The sequence below is a fragment of the Sapajus apella genome, unplaced genomic scaffold, assembly GCF_009761245.1.
Source record: "Sapajus apella isolate SASKATOON/1434 unplaced genomic scaffold, GSC_monkey_1.0 scaffold10, whole genome shotgun sequence".
Classification (NCBI taxonomy): Eukaryota; Metazoa; Chordata; class Mammalia; order Primates; family Cebidae; genus Sapajus; species Sapajus apella.
The window spans coordinates 8540640-8559338 of record NW_022436950.1 but is presented as its reverse complement, the minus strand read 5'-3'; the positions used below and the strand labels follow the sequence as shown (position 1 = coordinate 8559338).

At 52.4% G+C, this 18699-nt stretch overlaps 1 protein-coding gene and 1 long non-coding RNA gene across 5 annotated transcripts in view; both read right to left on the bottom strand.

The window, feature by feature from the left end:
• The window catches only part of LOC116551662, a 10031-nt gene extending 4958 nt beyond the window's left edge, over positions 1–5073 (bottom strand). For 2 of the 3 annotated variants that reach the window (XR_004269031.1, XR_004269030.1), the window contains exon 1: positions 3943–4174. This is a non-coding gene — a long non-coding RNA (uncharacterized LOC116551662). Of the gene's footprint in view, positions 1–3942; positions 4175–4823 lie in introns of those variants that run through there. The other variant, XR_004269032.1, reaches the window with a different exon arrangement.
• Positions 5074–9525: 4452 nt separating this feature from the next.
• NMUR1 (neuromedin U receptor 1) lies at positions 9526–15394 on the bottom strand. Of its 2 annotated transcripts, XM_032277934.1 has the most exons (3): positions 15271–15394; positions 13185–14079; positions 9526–10524 (listed from the first exon to the last, which is right to left on the bottom strand). In XM_032277934.1, the coding sequence occupies exons 1-3, from the start codon at positions 15271–15273 to the stop codon at positions 10142–10144; spliced, it is 1281 nt and encodes a 426-aa protein (XP_032133825.1). In that variant the 5' UTR covers positions 15274–15394; the 3' UTR covers positions 9526–10141. The 2 variants fall into 2 exon arrangements, with proteins under 2 accessions (XP_032133825.1, XP_032133824.1); XM_032277933.1 differs by lacking the exon at positions 15271–15394 and having other exon boundaries at positions 13185–14302.
• Positions 15395–18699: the final 3305 nt, after the last annotated feature.

Here is an 18699-nt window from a genome sequence, read left to right as displayed (position 1 = left end):
CTTAGCACTAAAAAAACCAGAATCTCCACAGGGAAGCATCCGGATTTTTTTTTTTTTTTTTGAGACAGAGTTTCACTCTGTTGCCCAGGCTGGAGTGCAATGGCACAATCTCAGCTCACCGCAACCTCCGCCTCCCAGGTTCAAGCGATTCTCCTGCCTCAGCCTTCCGAGTAACTGGGATTACAGGTATGCACCACCATGTCCGGCTAATTTTGTATTTTTAGTAGAGATGGAGTTTCTCCATGTTGGTCAGGCTGGTCTCAAACTCCAGACCTCAGGTGATCCACCTGCCTTGGCCTCCCAAAGTGCTGGGATTACAGGCGTGAGCCACCAAGCATCCCAATTTCTACGAGTATGGATGCTATTGCCCTGGGAGAATATACAGCAATTATTCATCTCATTAGAGCCCCAATTCTCACTTGTGTGATGGGTCAGTGCCAAAATGCAAGTGCAAAACAGCTTATTCAGTGCACCAGAGGAAAAAATAAAACTACCTATAGGCTATGTGTATAAAGTATATATGAAACATAAATGAATTTTGTGTTTAGACTTGAGTGTCATCCCCAAGATATCTCATTATGTATCTGCAAATATGCCAAAATCCAAAAAATCTGAAATCTAAAACACTTCTGGTCCCAAGCATTTCAGGTAAGGGATACTCAACTGGTACAGTGAATGCTCTCTTATCTATGTCAACTTAACCAACTGGCTGGATTAAATGACTGTCTCAATTCCAAACAGGTCTTACTATAATAACTTGATGCTCATGAAATGCCAAGCATGAGTGGGCCACTCTGTGGTACTCCTACTAACTGAGCGTTTCTATTCCTGTGAGCTGAACTATATCTTTAATAAGAACCCACTGTGTTTGCTGAACTGTATGTGACCATAGTATTTGCAGTTTCAACTGTAGTGTTAACTAAACATCATATAAACCAATAAAATCAATGCAAAAAGGGCCAGGCCTGATGGCTCACACTTGTAATCCCAACACTTTGGGAGGCCAAGGTGGGTGGATCATATGAAGTTGGGAGTTCAAGACCAGCCTGACCAACATGGTGAAACTCCATCTCTACTAAAAATACAAAATTAGCCAGGCGTGGTGGTGCACGCCTGTAGTCCCAGCTACTTGGGAGGGTGAGGCAGCAGAATTACTTGAATTCAGGAGGCGGAGGTTGTAGTGAGCCAATTTTGCACCATTGCACTCCGGCCTTGGCAATAAGAGTGAGACTGCATCTCAAAAAATAAAATAAAATAATAAATGCAAAAAGTTATTGAGTCTATGAAAACAAACTTAAATGCTTTGGAAGTACTTGATAAAGCTTAAAAACTGCAATCAAATTAAGTGTGCAGGAGCAACCATAAAAGAATGGGAAAAGCTGTAAAACTGTGGGAATCTGTATTCAAATTGCTTTACTAGGGTGATAAGAGTTTTCCTTTGCTCTAAAGAAACAAACTTTACATTACTGAAGATGCATTATGTGTGTACTTTATGCAGGGAAGACAGGCTACGCCAGCCGTGAACTCAAAAGATAAGACCTTGGTCCCACATCAAAATACTGGCCAATGAATACATAAAATGTCTTAAATTAAAATCAAAAGGTATGGATGGATAATTTTCATCATTTCCCTACTTTTACTTTTTTAAAAATTGTATATAACATGTTTTAATATACTCATGGCAAAATGGTTACTACAGTCAAGTAAATCAACAGACCTATCATCCCCACGAAGTGTGTATGACAAGGGCACCCAAAACCCACTTTTACTTTTAATTAAAACCACTGCTAGGCAGAAGAGGGTTGAAGAAAGTTTCTATCACACAACCAGTTGCTCAAAGTGGACAACAAATGCTACCTGCCTCTCAGAACAAGCTGCTTGGGAGGCGACTGAGAAATGAACGGGGAAAGTACAGGGGGTTTGGATTCAGCAGACCCATGTATAACCCTGGCTCTGTCACTTATTAGTTCTGGAAACATGAACAAGCTGGTTAATGGCTAAATCTGCTTTCTTGTCTAAAAAATGGAGCTAATGATGCCTACCTAACCTGCTCACTATGAGGATGAAATGAGACAATGTATAAAGCAGTGGTCTCCAACCTTTTTGGCACCAAGGACCAGTTTTGTGGCTGACCATTTTTCATACAGCCGGTTGGAGGACAGAGGGATGATTCAAGGACATTACATTTATTGTGCACCTTATTTCTGTTATTACACTGTAATATATAATACGTAAAGTAATTATACCAACTCACCATAACATAGAATCAGTGGGTGCCCTGAGCTTGCTTTCCTGCAACTAGACAGTCCCATCTGGGGGTGATGGGAGACAGTGACAAATCATCAGGCACTAGATTCTCATAAGGAGCATGCAATCTAGATTCCTCACATGCACAGTTCACAAATGGCTCTGTGCTCCTACGAGACTCTAACCTAATGCTGCAGCTGATCTGAGAGGAGGCGGAGCTCAGGCAGTGATGCAAGTGAGGGGAAGGCCACTGGAAATACAGATGAAGCTTACCTCACTTGCCCACTGCTTACCTCCCACTGTGCGGCCTGGTTCCCAACAGCCCATAGAACAGTACAGTTCTGTGGCCCAGTGTTTGGGGACCCCTGGCATAAAGCACTTGTACAATGGCTGCACATATGAAGCATTCCATATTCATTAGCTGTGTACCCACTAGCCCACCTTAATTCTGTCAGGACTCAACTTAAACCTGCCTATTTTCAAATTCCAAAGGAGAGGCTCTCAAAAGTAGAACCTAGTAGGGACTTCAATATTTGTCAAAAGAAGAAATGTGAAAACATGTTTGGCAGGTACACAAAGTAATTGATTTGATTTTTTTTTTTTTTTTTTTTTTTTTAATTTAAAACAGCCAGGTATGGCCGAGGCAAAGCACCACCCTGCTGGGCCGTAAATGAATGGATTTTAATGAATCAGTTTAAAGAATGAAGACATTTCCTTTTTTCTTTGAAATGGAGTCTCGTTCTGTCACCAGACTGAGGTGCAGTGGCTCGATCTTGGCTCACTGCAACCTCTGCCTCCGGGGTTCAAGCGATTCTCCTGCCTCAGCCTCCCAAGTAGCTGGGATTACAAACACGTGCCACCACACCTGGCTAAGTTTTGTATTTTTAGTAGAGACGGGGTTTCACCATGTTGGCCAGGCCAATCTCCAATTCCTGACCTCATGATCTGCCCACTTCAGCCTCCCAAAAGTGCTGGGACTACAGGTGTGAGCCACCATGCCCAGCTGAGATTTTCTTTTAAACCAGTATTTCCAAACAACCCGTATCACTTTACAAACATAAAACACCTCAGCATTCCCCAAATAACTCACACTTGGCCACGATGCATTATGATGTACTGCTGTTTGCATAACATTGATATTCAATTTGCTAGTATTTCTGGAATTTTTGTATCTATGCTCATTAGAGAGAGAGTAGTCTGTGATTTCCTTTTCTCAAAATGAGCTGGTCAGAGTTTGATATCCAGTTTAGTGTGAAGTTGTAAAACTAGTTGAACAGTGTTTGCAGTATCACTTTTGAGGTTTGTGTTTCTTCCTTTGAGACAAACTCTGTCTCCCAGGCCGGAATGCAGTGGCACGATCTTTGCTCACCATAACCTCCACCTCCCAGGTTCAAGTGATTCTCCTGCCTCAGCCTCCTGAGTAGCTGGGACTAGAGGTGGGAGACACCATGTCTGGCTAATTTCTACATTTTTAGTAGAGACAGGTTTCGCCATGTTGCCCAGGCTGGTCTCAAACTCCTGGGCTCAAGCGGCCCACCCTACTCTACCTCCCAAAGTGCTGGGATTACAGGCAAGAGCTACCCATCCTAGCCAACTTTTGAGATTAAACAATGCAGTTTAACTGCTTTACTGTGGATTTTGATTGTTGACATTAATAATAAATGCTACTCTGCTCAACGCAGTACATATAATTACCTCGTCTCTACTGCCATTGTCCTTATCTTCTCACATCTCATCTTCCCCAACTTCTATCTCCTTTGGGGCAAGGCTCATTTTCTTCAGTACACCTTGATTTTTTTCCTGCTCAAAGTGGACAAGATTATTATTAGGCACATCACAGAGGCTTCACACATTCCAAGTCTTGCACGTTTTGCCTCTACTATTTCCAACAGTAAATTGGCGTCTGCAATAAACTCACGTTAGGCCTCAACTTTTTCTTTTCTTTTTTTTTTTTGAGACGGAGTTTCGCTCTTGTTACCCAGGCTGGAGTGCAAAGGCGCGATCTCGGCTCACCGCAACCTCCACCTCCTGGGTTCAGGCAATTCTCCTGCCTCAGCCTCCCGAGTAGCTGGGACTACAGGCACGCGCCACCATGCCCAGCTAATTTTTGTATTTTTAGTAGAGACGGGGTTTCACCATGTTGACCAGGATGGTCTCGATCTCTTGACCTCGTGATCCACCCGCCTCGGCCTCCCAAAGTGCTGGGATTACAGGCTTGAGCCACCGCGCCCGGCCCTCAACTTTTTATTTTCATTTGGTATCTTTTACTCACACCAGAGAACAGAAAAATAGAAAAGGTGGTTTTTGATGTTGTAGGTGCGGTCTCCCATACCTCCTCTTTTGCCACAATCTACAAGTGGAAACTCCTTAAGGTTAAGAAACTAAAAAAAACAAAGGCAAATTCCAAGAATCCCTCCCTACTCCTCTCACTTTGTTGCCTCCATCATGTGTTTTTAAATAATTGTTTAAAAAAAAAATTAATTCCACCACAGACTACTCAAATGGAAGCACAATGGGCCAAAATAAAGGGGACACGGGCCAAAAAAAGTACCTACAATTCAAGTACCTTTACCTACCCAGCCAGAGAATTCTGTGAACTGGGACAGTGTCCATCACTACCACTACCAGAATTCAGAACACAAATTAGTCTACAACACTCGCTGCCACGTCAGCCCTTGTCTCTAACAGGTTCTCCCTTAAGGCTATCGCAGGTGTAGGGCTCCCGCCCAGAGCCCACCAACGCCCTGGGTGGTGTGCCCCTGCGCGCCACCGCGCGTGACGGACGCAGGCACGACATCCAGGGAGAGCCCGGAGAATGCCGCAGACGCAGACACGACATCCAGGGAGAGCCCGGAGAACGCCGCAGACGCAGACACAACGGGAACGCCCTCACAGACACTGCCCAAGATCCAAAGACCACGGGGAAAACCGTCACGTAGAGCGACGGCGCCCTCGTGACTCCGCTTCGCCCAATGAGAGCCCGGGCGGTGCGGGAGCCTGGGGGCGGAGTCTCGAGTTAGGGTGAAGGGGCTGCACGTGTTGCTCCGGCCAGTGGGGCGGACATTTTGTTGCGATCTGGCGCCGGGGGCTGTGCTTTGGGTCCGCTGGTTCTGGGGCGCGCGGTGTCCCAAGTGTTCGCGCCAGGTTGGTGGGCGAGAAGGCTGAAACGCGCCAGAGTTCCGGGAGTTGGTGAGCAGGTCGCGCGGTCCGACGCTCCTCTAGCGGTGGGGCCGTCGGAAAGTGAATAGCGGTCGTTAAAGCGACCGGTCCTTGAGGGCGCGTGTGCCTGGATGGGTTCCCAGCGTTCGGGGCCTTAAACCCAGGCCGCGTCCCACCCAGCGAGGGCTGTGTTAGCGACCTCGCCGTTGCCAGCCGGGAAGGAGGCACGGAGACGACAGTTGAGGGTCACTCCGTTAAGGCTGTCGCAGCTGTAGCCCCCTCCCCACCTGCCCCGCTGCGTGTTTGTGCCACGCAGTGTACCGGTTGCGTTTTCATACATTTTATCATGGACGTCTCAAAACACACGTGTGACTTAGATGGTAATAATAGTTTCATTTTACATTTAAATAAGTTAAGGCGCAATCACTTAATACACTCTCCTAGTTTCTTTGCTTTGGACTGTCATGAACATGTGCTCTCACAAGACCCCACGGGCATTAACACCAGTAGTCCCAGTAGGAGGATCAGGCTCCTAGGAGTTAGTCCCGTGTTGGGACTTGAAGAGTGGCAATTTGGGGATATTGTGTGTGTTTGGAGAATAGGGAAGGGTGATCTTGAGTAAAGGGTGCTGGCCTTATCCTAGCTTCAGAGAGACCCAAATTGGGATGGAATGAGAGTATAAAGAAAAATGTGCCTGCCTGTTTTAGATACGGTACTTCTCTAAACACTTTTGCCTGGCTTACTTTATGAGGTTAGCCCAAATAGTTTAAGAAAACTGATCAACAACAATTGAAGAAAAGGCAAAAGCCCATTTCATTTGTGAACAGATGCAAGGTTCAAACAAAGTATTAGCAAATTGAATCACCGCACTCTGCCAAGAAGTATTCTTATTAAAATCAATAACAAGGACAGGATAAGACACAAGAAGCAGAATCCATGAATGTGCCAAAATATGGCACCTTGGCAGTTGAGAAAAACCACAGAAGCAAGGTCTCTGTGATGTGCTGCTGCCTTTCTCCCATAAAGCAGGGTCATAAAGGAATTCACTGGCCTACCTCGTGTAAAGTTGGTCAGAAGACCCCCATGCCAGAGGCATCTTGCCGCATACCTGGGGAGGAGAAGTGTCGTACAGAGACGCAAGAAAGAATCTGAACAAACTAAATGTAATGTATAGACATTTTAAAATCCTAATTCAAAACAAACCAATAATTTAAAGAGACTTTTTATTTTTGCTTTTTACAGATGAGATCTCACTCTGTCACCTAGGTTGGAGCGCAGTGGTGGGAACACTGTAGCCTCAAACTCCGGGTGGACTCAAGTGATCCTCCTGTCTCAGCCTCCTGTGTAGCTGGGACTACTGGCACACACTACCACACCACCCAGCTATTTTTTTTTTTGTAGAAATAAGATCTCGCTGTGTTGCCCAGCCTGGTCTCCAACTCCTGGCTTCAAGCAGGAAGATCGCTTCACCCCAGGAGTTCAAGACTAGCCTGGGCAATATGCCAAAACTCCATCTCTACAAAAACAACAGCAGCAGCTCCCCCCTCCAAAACCCAAAAAATTGGCCAGGTGTGGCAGCTCACTCCTGTAATCCCAGCACTTTGGGAGGCCAATGCAGGCGGATCATGAGGTCAAGAGATCGAGACTATCCTGGCCACCATGGTGAAACCTTGTCTCTATTAAAAATACAAAAATCAGCTGGGTGTAATGGTGCACACCTGTAGTTCCAGCTACTCCCGAGGCTGAGGCAGGAGAATCAATTGAACCCGGGAGGCAGAGGTTGCAGTGAGCTGAGATTGTGCCAATGCACTCCAGCCTGGTGACAGAGCAAGACTCCATTTCAAAAAACAAAAACAAAAAACTCAAAAATTAACCAGTGCATGCCTGAGGTCCCAGCTACTCAGGAGACTGAGGCGGGAGGATTGCTTGAGCCTGGGAGGTCAAGGCTGCAGTGAGCCATGATGGCACCACTGCACTCCACCCTGGGTGAGAGCAAGATCTTGTCTCAAAAAACAAAACCCCAAAGTTTGCAATAAAGATTCACGTATATCGCTCTCCAGCAGTCTGAATGCTCTCCCACAGCTTAGGAGCTGTCCCCGCTGTCCCCTCTCAGGGCTTGACTGTGTGTATTCAGTCAAGGCAGGGTCAGGGCCCCCCGCTGAGGAAACCCTCTCCCTAGGCCAGCCTCCCCTCAGCTGCCTCATCCACACTCTGGCCTCCATGAAGTCCCCACTTCTCCCATTTCCTCCCATTGTCCTCAGTGTCCCTGCTCCCTACCCCCAGCCCCTGTTCTTTCTGTCTGGGAGCCCCTGTGCTTCTCCCAGAACTTGTCCACTGGGCAGGACTGACAGACAGGAGGCTCTTCCTTCCCCGAGCCAGGGATTGAGGAGGCAGGGGCATCCGGGCCTTCCTGGCCAGCATGTAGAAATTTACCCAGATGGTATGTGCTAGGTCCCACTCCCCAGGGCTGGCCAAGGCCCATCACAGTGGAGCCCATGAGTCAGATGAGTGCAAGCGTGAGCTTGGATAGAAAATCCACTGGGCAAAAGACCAGATACAAAATTGTGTATGCGTATTGTTTATAAAATAAAACAACCATGTGAAACATCACTAGGAGGAAGCATGCCGCTGCTGTTGCCTCAGAGTAAAGCTATGAGTAGTTTTCATTTTTTCTTTCCTTTAGATTTAATCTTCTTTTAAAAAGAAATCGGTAAAATACACATAAAATGTACCATCTTAACCAGTTTAGTATCGTTAAGTATATTCATATTGTTGTACAACTGATCTCCAGAGCTTTTTCATTTTGCAAATTGGAACTCTGTACAAATTAAACAACTCCTCACCTCCCCTTTCCCCAGCCCCTGGCAAGGGAGGTTTTTTTTTTTTTTTTTGAGACGGAGTTTCGCTCTTGTTGCCCAGGCTGGAGTGCAATGGCACAATCTCGGCTCACTGCAACCTCCGCCTCCTGGGTTCAGGCAATTCTCCTGCCTCAGCCTCCTGAGTAGCTGGGATTACAGGCACGCGCCACCATGCCCAGCTGATTTTTTGTATTTTTAGTAGAGACAGGGTTTCACCATGTTGACCAGGATGGTCTCGATCTCTTGACCTCGTGATCCACCCGCCTCGGCCTCCCAAAGTGCTGGGATTACAGGCGTGAGCCACCGCGCCCGGCCTGCAAGGGAGGTTTTATATTTTTTGTTTGTTTGGTTTTGAGAAGGAGTCTCACTCTATTGCCCAGGCTGGAGTGCGATGGCGCGATCTCAGCCTACTGCAACCTCTGCCTCCTGGATTCAAGCGATTCTCCTGCCTCAGCCTCCCGAGTAACTGGAATTACAGGCACCTGCCAGCTAATTTTTGTATTTTTAGTAGAGATGGGGTTTCACCATGTTGGCCAGGCTGGTCTCAAACTCCTGAGCTCAGGTGATCCACCTGCCTTGGCCTCCCAAAGTGCTGAGATTACAAGCATGAGCCACCGTGCCCGGCCTGAGGTTTTACATTTTTAAAACTTATTTTCATTTTTGCTTATTTGCACTTTCCAAATTTTCTGTGATGAGCGTTTAATATTTTTATAATTGAATTTTTTTAACTAAACATTATCTGCAACCCTGTACCATGTCCTCCACTTTCTCACCAGGGAGCATGAGCTAGGGGCATAAGCTAGGAAGCTGTCTACAGGGAGAACCCGGACAGACCGACCCCAGGCCATCCTACAGCTCCCAGCCATGGAAGCCAGGACTTCCTCTCAGGAGGACAAGATCCAGGGACTGGCAGCAGGAGAAGTTTCATCCATGAATTGAGTCCTGGCTGAGCTCTGACTTGGCCCGTGGAGACTCAGAATGGGTCTTGGTTTCAAGGATGACTTGTCCCTGTCCCTCTTCTCACTTCTCACTTGGTTGGCCGTGTCTCTTGCCCTGAGACCCTCTGGCAAGCCAAGTCCAGTGCTCTGTTCACTGGGCCCTCAAGCCAGCCTGCACGTAGGTGGCCTGTGGTGGGGGGCAGGGTTTCTTCCTTGCTGGCTCTGTCGCACTTGTGCTGGGAGGGGCTGGGGAGGGCATGTGGAGGTCAGGGAGGAAGTAGAGCTTGGGGCTGATAAAAATACAGAGAATAATTTCCGCCTTGTCAGTCTGAGAGTATTGTTGGTTTCATTACAAGCAGTAACTTAACACAGAAAGAAAACCACAGCTAAAGTGTCCAAGCATGACACTGTGGAAAGCCAGTGCCTCTTTCATTTTTCAAGCAAGGAACTGAGGCCTAGAAAGGTGGACTGATATGCTTGATGCCACAAGACGAGGTGGTGACAGCAGGGCTGAGATTGGAACCAGGTCTCCTGGATCCCTGGGCCCCTGCCAGAACCTGAAAAGGACCTGGGAAGGACAGCGAGGGCCCAGTGGGACCGTTTCAGAAATTGGCAGTGGTGGCAGGAGTCCCCAGAGGGAGGACTGCTGAACCCCAGCTAACCATGGTGTTTCTGCAGGGGAAGGACTTGAACTGGGGAAGTGGCAGTGAGGGATAAGAAGCACACGGTGTGGCGCCTGGCCAGTATGAGTCCTCAGCAATCAGAGATCAATCCTTCCTCCTGCTGTTTCCCTCTGAGGGAAACTGACATGCCGATCAGAATTTCTGGGCCGAACAGGGGACAGTAGGTGAAGGTATCCCTGCAGAGGAAGGCAGATGTGTCTCCCCAGTTCCACGTGGCCCTCTGGCCCCTCCAGGTGAAGCCACTTTGAGGCTCCACTCACAGTGAGTCAGTCTCTTGCTGCCCCTCTGGGCCATCGTTCCCAGCCAGGGGGTGGACCCTGCTGCCTGGGGTGCCCACATCACACAGGGTGCTGCCTGTGGTCACCCTGCTGAGGCTGTAGGAGCTGTGGTAAGGTCTCAGGCGGTGGCAGCGGGCTCTGAGGCACAGGGTCTCCTGGAAGGTCTCTCGGAAGCGGCTGGACATGAGGCTGTAGAGCACCGGGTTGGCTGCCGAGCCGAGGTAGAAGAAGACACCAGAGATGACGTGCAGGTACTGGAAGGCCAGCTTCGGGCCCTCTGTCCACTGTGACACGAGGCTCCACATGACGCGGTCTGCATGGAACGGGGCCCAGCAAATGCCGAACACCACGACCAGGACAACTGCAGGGACAGAGAAGGGAGGCTGAGCGCCTGCTGGAGCCCCCTCAGCTGCCTTCTCGGGCTTCAGTTTGGGCCACCGATTCTCACCTCGTCTCCCATCCCACAGGCCACCCTCACCCATCACCCAGGTGAAAGTTTCTAGAAATGCCTGTTCTGGCCATGTCTTCCTCAAAGAGGCTGCCCTCACCACTGTCACTGACTGTAGGCAGTGGAGCACATCCCTGCCTCTGGCCACAGCTGATTGGACCAGGCATGAACACCTGTGCCCAGCTGGCCCAATCAGATTCTGTCACTCTGGAGTTTGGAATTGGGTGACACTTAGCTGTGGCTGCTGAACTACTGGGGTGAAACAGGCTGTGGGGCTAGGGCCACTCTAGATGCCCCCTGGGGGGCCATGCTTGCTGATGCATAAGTACACAGAAGAAGAAGAAAGGAGCACGTGCTCAGAAAGCAGCAGACAGATCATGGGGCCAGGGAGAGTGAGACACACACACGCATACATGCACACACACAGACACATGTACGCATGCACACACTGCCTGCCTTGGCCCCTGGCCTTTTCAGCTCCAGCCCCCAGCTCCCCAAGTCCCACCTGAATATCTTGTCCTGCACTAACCTGCCCCCCATTATTTGCCAGGCCCTTGCCCACCCCCTCCCTAGCAAAAGGTAGGACAGTTTGGCCAAACCTTCACTCTTTCTCCCCAAATCCCTCCTGCCTGCATCTTACCCAACCATGCCCTTCCTTGGGTCTCTGCCACTGGGCCAGCTGTGATTTTTGTTTCTTGTTTCTTGGGTTTGCTGCTGCAATTACTAGCTTTGCCAGGCAGAAAACCTAGCATGGTTTTCTCATAATCCCAGATTTCATAAAGGATGTTGCCCACCACATCCCCAGCACCTGGCCTGGTGCACAGAGGGTCCTTGGAAAGTAGACAAGGAAGGACGCGGGGAGGGAGGGAAGAGAGAAGAAGCAAGAAGAGAGAAGCAAGCAAGAAGCCCACCTTCCAGGGGTGAGCCATCCCAGCTGAGCACCTACTGCAGACTGTCCACCTGTGTTTTCAGGGAGGGGATGGGGTAGTAGGGCAGAAAGCAGGGCGGCGGGGGCAGCTGGTTATGGACACAAGCTTCACAGTGCAGAGCTGCGAGGCAGAAACACAGCTCTGGGCTCAGTCCCATCGGGCTGCAAGAGAGACTCTGGGCTCTGGGATGGTGCCTGAGGGGTGAGAGGAGTGACTCACTCTGGGGATGGGGCAGCCCCCAGTTAGCTGGCTCTGTCCAAAGTCTCGGTGGCCCTCTCCCAACCCAGCTCACTCCACTGGCCTGATTGAGGCTCTGCTGAGTTGGGGTTGAGCTAGGATGCAGGGAGGTGGGTGGGACGGATCCGTGATCGGCTTAGCATCAGTTTGTCTTGCTTCCCCAGGGCCACAGCTTTTGAAAAAAAGCCAGGTCCAGGCCACAAAGATCCAGAGCCTCATCCCAGCTGGGCGCACCCTGGCCTGCCCCAGCCCGAACGTCTCCGGCCTGATCCCCTGTGCCCTGAGCCCAGCCCTCACAGACACACCTCCCCATGGGGCTCTTTAGAAAAATGGTCACTCTGGTGGTTCCCACGGAACTGCAGACATGGCATGGGGCAAATTCAGCACCTGGCCTCTCCAGCACCCTCCTCCCCTTCTCTGGGGGACTTTGCTCCCCCCAGATCCCACTGTGCGGTTCACTGGGGGCCGTGTACCTCAGCATCCTGCCACTCTGGCTCAGGAGGTGGCCCATGACCTAAGCCCCACCCAGCAGAATCCTTCCTGGAACTTTTCACTCATGTCTAAGAGAAGAGGGCAGTTCCTCAGGAAAGGAAACGATGTGCCGGTGGCCATGCCTCGCAGGCTGCTGCAGGGAACGGGGCCAAGATGTGCAATAACCAAGAAGAGCCAGGTGCAGTGGCTCACGCCTGTAATCCCAGCACTCTGGGAGGCTGAGGTGGGAGGATGACTTGAGACCAGGAGTTCAAGACCTGCTCTGGCAACATAGCGAGACCCTGTCTCCACAAAAATGAAAAAACTAGCTGGGCATGGTGGCATGCGCCTGTAGCTCTAGCTACTTAGGAGGCTGAGTGAGGTAGGAAGAGAGCTTGAGTCTAGGAGGTTTGAGTCTTCAGTGAGCCGTGGTCATACCACTGTACTCCAGTCTGGGCAACAGAGCAAGACCCTGTCTCAAAAAAAAAAAAAACAAGAGGAGAGACCTGGAGGGTCCATATCCTGTTTTCTGTCTCCTGGAGCCCAACCACATGCCCTGCCCTTTCTTGTGTTTTGGTTCCAGAGCCAGGGCCCCAGGCTTAGCAGGGTCCTGGGCTTGGTTTAATGCTCTATTGTTGTCTTAACATTCTTATTCATTTTTGAAAAAGCGACCCTGAATTTTCATTTTGCAGTGGACTCCACAAATTACACAGTCAATCTTACCATTAGCCATTAACAGGTATAAGAGTCTAACGGTAATCTAAAAGAGTACACAGGAGTGTGAACTCAGACACACGCTCACCCACACACACATGAGACTAGGGAAGTTCCTCATCTCCCCCAAACCCAGATACTCAGCCCCTTCCCCAGGCCCCAGGAGCCCCAGCCTCATACCCAGTGCCTGGCTCAGCCCCTCTTCCCAGCCATGACACTTACACAGCATCTTGGTCACTTGTCTCCGGCCCCGATCTCGCTGCTGGAGCCTGCAGGTGTCTCTGGACCTGGCAGCTTCGGAGCCCCTGCCCTGGGCCTCCTGCATGAGCAGCAGCCTCTCCCGCCACAGCCGCAGCCCAATGAGCAAGTAGAGCACACTGATGATGGCCATCGGCAGACAGAAGAAAAGCAGCGCGGTGGTCTGCACTACCAGGCTGTAGAGGGCCCGTGGGCGGACCAGCATGCACATGGTTGAGTCGGGCACCGGGCCCCGACAGGGCAGGTGCAGCTGCTGGATGCCGTGCAGGCTGGCGTTGGGCAGGGAGCAGAGCATGGCGAGACCCCAGATGGCCCCAAGCACTCGGCGCACATGGGACCGCGTCACCACGGACCTAGCCTTGAGTGGGTGTACCACAGCCACATAGCGTTCCACACTTAGGGCAGTGACGTTGAGCACTGAAGCCAGGCAGACCATCTCAAACAGCAGCGTGCGGAAATAGCAACCACCAATGCCCAGCAGGTAGGGGTAGTTGTGCCACATCTCATAGAGCTCCAGGGGCAGACCCACCAGCAGCACCAGCAGGTCCGACACGGCCAGGCTGAAGAGGTAGTAGTTGGTGGGCGTGTGCATGGCCTTGTAGCGCAGGATGACCAGGCAGGTCAGCCCATTACCCACGGCACCCACCATGAAGATCAGCAGGTACGTGGCACAGATGGGCACAAACAGCTCTGTCTGCTGCGGCCCCAGGTACTTGAATCTCAGTGCCTCGTCAGTCAGGTTCAAGTCCTCAGGGTCAAAGTACCCCCTGGCCGCACTGCCATTGCAAACCATGGGGCTCCTTGCACCCCCTGGGGATAGATCTCCAGGGAGGACAGAGCAATTGAGGCACAGAGTCATCTGGAACAGAGGGGAGATGCCCAGAAAGATCATTCAGGGAATGCTGACTCTGTCCTAACTCATCCACGCAAAGGTGACAGCGCTAAAATGACTATTATTTTAGGCACCACTGAGAAAGAAAACAAAACTCTTACATCCACAGGTCAGAGATGTAAAAATGCGGCTGGGTGCAGTGGCTCACGCCAGTAATCCCAACACTTTGGGAGGTTGAGGTGGGCGGATCACTTAAGGTCAGGAGTTTGAGACCAGCCTGGCCAACATGGTGAAACCTCATCTATACTAACGATACAAAACATTAGCCAGGCATGACAGCACACACCTGTAATTCCAGCTACTTGGGAGGCTGATAACACATGAAGCTTTGATTTTAAATTTTATGATCTATTGGAACCTTTGAATAAATGACAAATCTTGGGTGTCTCCCCTTTCAAGCAATGATGCGAGATGAGGCACTTATTTGGGCATCTGTAAAATGGGCACAATGCCTGGTATCACAGGGTCAAGAGCAAGGGCTCTGGAAGCGACTGCCTGAATTCGAATCCAGCCTCCCCAGTTCCAGGCTGTGTGACCTTTAGCAAGTTAACCTCTCTGAGGCTGTTTCCTTATTAGGAGGATCCAGGGAGTTTAATCCATGAAAGGCATGACCACAGGGCCTGACTGGCTATGGAAAGGCACGGTGATCACCCCTTTGCTTTGGAGACCTCGTCATAATGAGGGTCAAGTGAAGTGCCAAGGCTAAACACTACAAATGCCTGATCCACAAGTTGATTCTTTTTTTCAGTTTTCTGTCACCCGAACTGTTCAAAGTCTCCGTATTTGATGCCCTTGGCACTACCAACAATGGGGTTCCCTCTCTTCTGTCCAGTCCCCCACCGTTCTTCCCGCCCGCCCTCACCCCCGCTGCACCGTAGCTCGGGAGCCTCGGGGACCAACTGGGAATTAGCAGGCGCCAGCCCGAGTTCAAGGGAGGCGACCTAGTCCTCGAATAAGGGTCGCAAGCCCGCGGCGCCCCTGCCTGGAAGACACAAATGACCCGAGAGGCTGCGAGGCTCCCCGGTGGGGATGCGGGGGGCGCCCCGACGGAGCCCTGGGACCCCTTCCGCCCTGGGACGACCCTCCCAGCGCGGAGCCCCGGCCCAGCCGCAGCGCCTTCGCCCACGCGGGCCACCTCGCGGGCGCCCACGCACCTACCATGTGGCCTGCGAGACCCCGGCGTCCACCCTCCGAGCGACAGACAGACACGCCGCGCCGGAGCCGATGCGCTGACTGACGGCAGCCCCAGCCCGCGCCCCGACGCCCCGCCTGTCCGCCCGGGAACGCCGCCAGGGGGCAGTGCCGTCCCCGCAGCCAGCGCGGCGCCCCCTCCCGCACTGGCGAAGGACGCGGCTGTCGGACGCGGCGCCTCCACAAGAAGCGTTACCTCACGGGACCCTCGCAACAACCCATTGTACAGATGAGAAAACAGCCTCAGATCGCGGCGGAGGAGCCCGAGAGACCTGGGGCTCACGCGCGGTCCCCGCCCTCCAGCGTGCCGAGTTTAGCATAACCCCTTGTCACGGTGTCCCTGCGACCCTCAGCTCCTCCTGCCCCACATTCAGACCCACTCCAAGGTCCCTTGAAGTCGACATGCCCTGGTGGGGTTCATACCCCCAGGCTCCAAGGGCCAGGATTGCGGCTTCCGCGGCCCCTCCCACCCGCCGCTCCTTTTGGGGCTGCCAGTCCCTGAGTCCAGGTGCTCCGCCCTGCAGGACCCGCAGAAACCCCCATTCTCCCTCCAGTCCATCCTCCCGCAGCCACCAGTGACCGTCACCCCTCTGCTGGAAACGCTTCCTTGGGGTCCCCCAAGCCTTCTGAAAAAGAGCACACCAAAGTCTAGCCTGGTGGTGGACCCCCCACTCCTCACCTGTCTCCCTGGGCTACCCTGTCCTTACTATGGCCCTTAGCCCCAAATACCGTCCCCCATATCTGTTCAAATCTTCTGCCCCCATCACTATACCAAGGGTGGGGGTATAGACAGGGATGGAGAGAATCTAGAGAAGGGCTAAGAATGCCCAGCCACAGATCCTTCTGCTCCCCCACACTGCCCACATGCAAACCCCAGTGCCTCGGCCGCCCCCACTCTCCCGTCCTGCAATCAGCTCCTCGCTGGAACTTCTAGGGACCCTAGAAACAATGGATCACGCAGGCTGGTTCCAGCACCTTTGCCCAGATTTTGGTCTCCTTAGTCTAGAAATCCTCATATTTGACAAACGCCCTCTGGAGAGTTCCAGGCCCCTGAATCACGCTTTGAGGAGCATCAGGAGAGGTTACAAAGCCCCAGGACCCCAAGAGGCTGCTGTGAGCTGAGAAGCTGTGTGCCTCAGTTCCCCTTCCTGTAGAATGGGCTAACCACCATCGCCACTATTGTGAGGGTGGCATGAGACACTGGGTGCCAAGATTCAGCACAGGGGCTGGCACGTGGCCAGCACTCAAGAAACGTGGGGTGGGATCGTCACCATCTAGTGGCAACTGGAGGCGCCTTCTTCCCCCAGCTTTCCTGCACCCTCTCCTCCCCCCTTCCGCCCCACTCCATATGTCACCGTCCGGGCTTGGGGATGGGAGTTAGGCCCTCAAGGAGCCTGCAGCAGGGCGGCCTTCCCAGGAACTCCACATGTAAACAGAGTCCCAGGCAGAGAACAGTTGTGGGAAGTACAGGGGCACATGGTCCCCAGGGCCTTGCTAGAAGTGATTCTGGGGTGCCCTGCGAATTAACTGCTCAGCCCCCAATGAGCTAGTCCAGGAGAAATCCTCAATCACGGGGCTGCCACCACAGCAGGCGGCCAAGGAGGTATGATACCACTCAGCAACAGAGCGCACTGTGGCATCATAGGCTGCTCTTAGCAAGTGACGAGCATGTGGACCCAGCCCTTCACTGGAACACACACACACGCACACACACGCATGCACACATCACTGTGTGTACACCACCACACATGTGCACGCACACACATACCACTCTGCACACACTCTAAGCAGCCCGAAAGTCCCTGTGGACTTTTGGTGCACACAGCCCTGGAGGGGATGGAGAAGGACCCACCCAGCCTTACAGAGGCAGAACGGCTCCTGCCGGTCAGGAATTCCTCCAGCGGCTGCATCACTCACACTGCAGTAGCCGCCATCAAAGACTAAACAGCAGCCCCAAAAAAGGAGTGGCTCAGTGGTCACAATGGCTGTGGCCCCCACTTCTGCCCTTTGCAGAGAGCCCTGAGGGCCCTGGCCTCTGGGCCTGAGCTCAAGGCCACCACTGCAGTGTCCCATCTCAACCATATGACATCCTGCTGCCTCCTGCTCCATCCAGAGGTGGTGTCCCCAGGTTTTCCGGATGCACACAGCCATCTCCTGAGCTTGGCTGGTGGGCGTCTGCCTAGACTAGCGGGCCAAGGACTCAACTCTGCATAACAGCAAATGCACCAGGGAGGGCCACCAGGACCTCCAGGAGCTGCTGAGATTCCTCCCGGGTCCCCCGCTGTGCAGGGCTCATGGGGCCAGAGCAAGTGAGTGGCTCTGTATCCCCTCCTCACCCTGTGATTTCCCAAGAGCCACAAGGGGCTGCTGTCCCAGGCCAGGCTTAAACCAGAACCTTCTCAGCTTTGGGCTGACCAGCAGCTCCTGGCAAGCCCATGGGTCCCCCAGAAACGCCCCAACCCCACCCCACTTTACTGCCTACAGAGGGGAGGCAGGGAGGATGAGGTGAGCTTGGGGCCACTGTAGCTCTGGACGGGAGGGAGGCAGTGCTCTGCAGCCCTGGCAATGGGGACCACCCAGGACACCCCGTCACTGGGCTTCATGGGGCACACAAGGAGAGCCAGGAACAGCAAATATCTGAAGCACGGCAGAGTCGCTATACCCACCCGGGCCCCTCTCCCCATCCAGCTCTGCTCTGCGCAGTCCCAGCCGGGTCATGGCCGGGAGAGAGGGGGAAAGTCTGGGCCCTCAGGTGATGGGGCTCCCAACTTGGGGGTGGGATTGCAGCTCAGTGAGCCACGTGGCCTATGTGAGGTCGTCCACCCACACTCCCTGAGCCGCCAGTCCTGGCTCTGCTTGCAGAAACTGGTGGGAGAGATGGTAAAGCGAAGCAGGGAACACACTGAGTCCAGGCTTTGGAGGCCGAGAGGCCAGAGTGAGAATCCGCATTCTGCCAGTGTGGCCTTAGATAAGCCACTTTGCGCTTCAGGCCTCAACTTCCTTGCCTGTAAAACACAAATATAGCCCCTGTCCGCTCAGGGATGCCATGAGGATTAAGAGAAATAATGTGGCACTCAGTGTAGGGTTGAAGAGCCTGGAATTCTCTGGAAGATACCAGAAAGCTGCTGGGAGGCAAGACTGGGGTGGGAGCTGTGCTTAGCAGGGTTTGGAAGGTCAAGGTCCCTAGCACCCCGGGTAGGAGAGCTGAGCCCCGGTGGAAAGGAGCATGCGGGCTTGCAGGGAGCCTGGCCACTTTGCAGGCAGCCAGAGCCCTACAGCTCAGCGGGGACCAGCAGCAGAGAAGACCTCTGGGGAGCGTTGCCCCTGCCTCTCCTCCTCCTGGAGGGGGCCACCAGGGACTATGTGTCTAGCCCATTGCCCCTTGAGGGCTGTAAG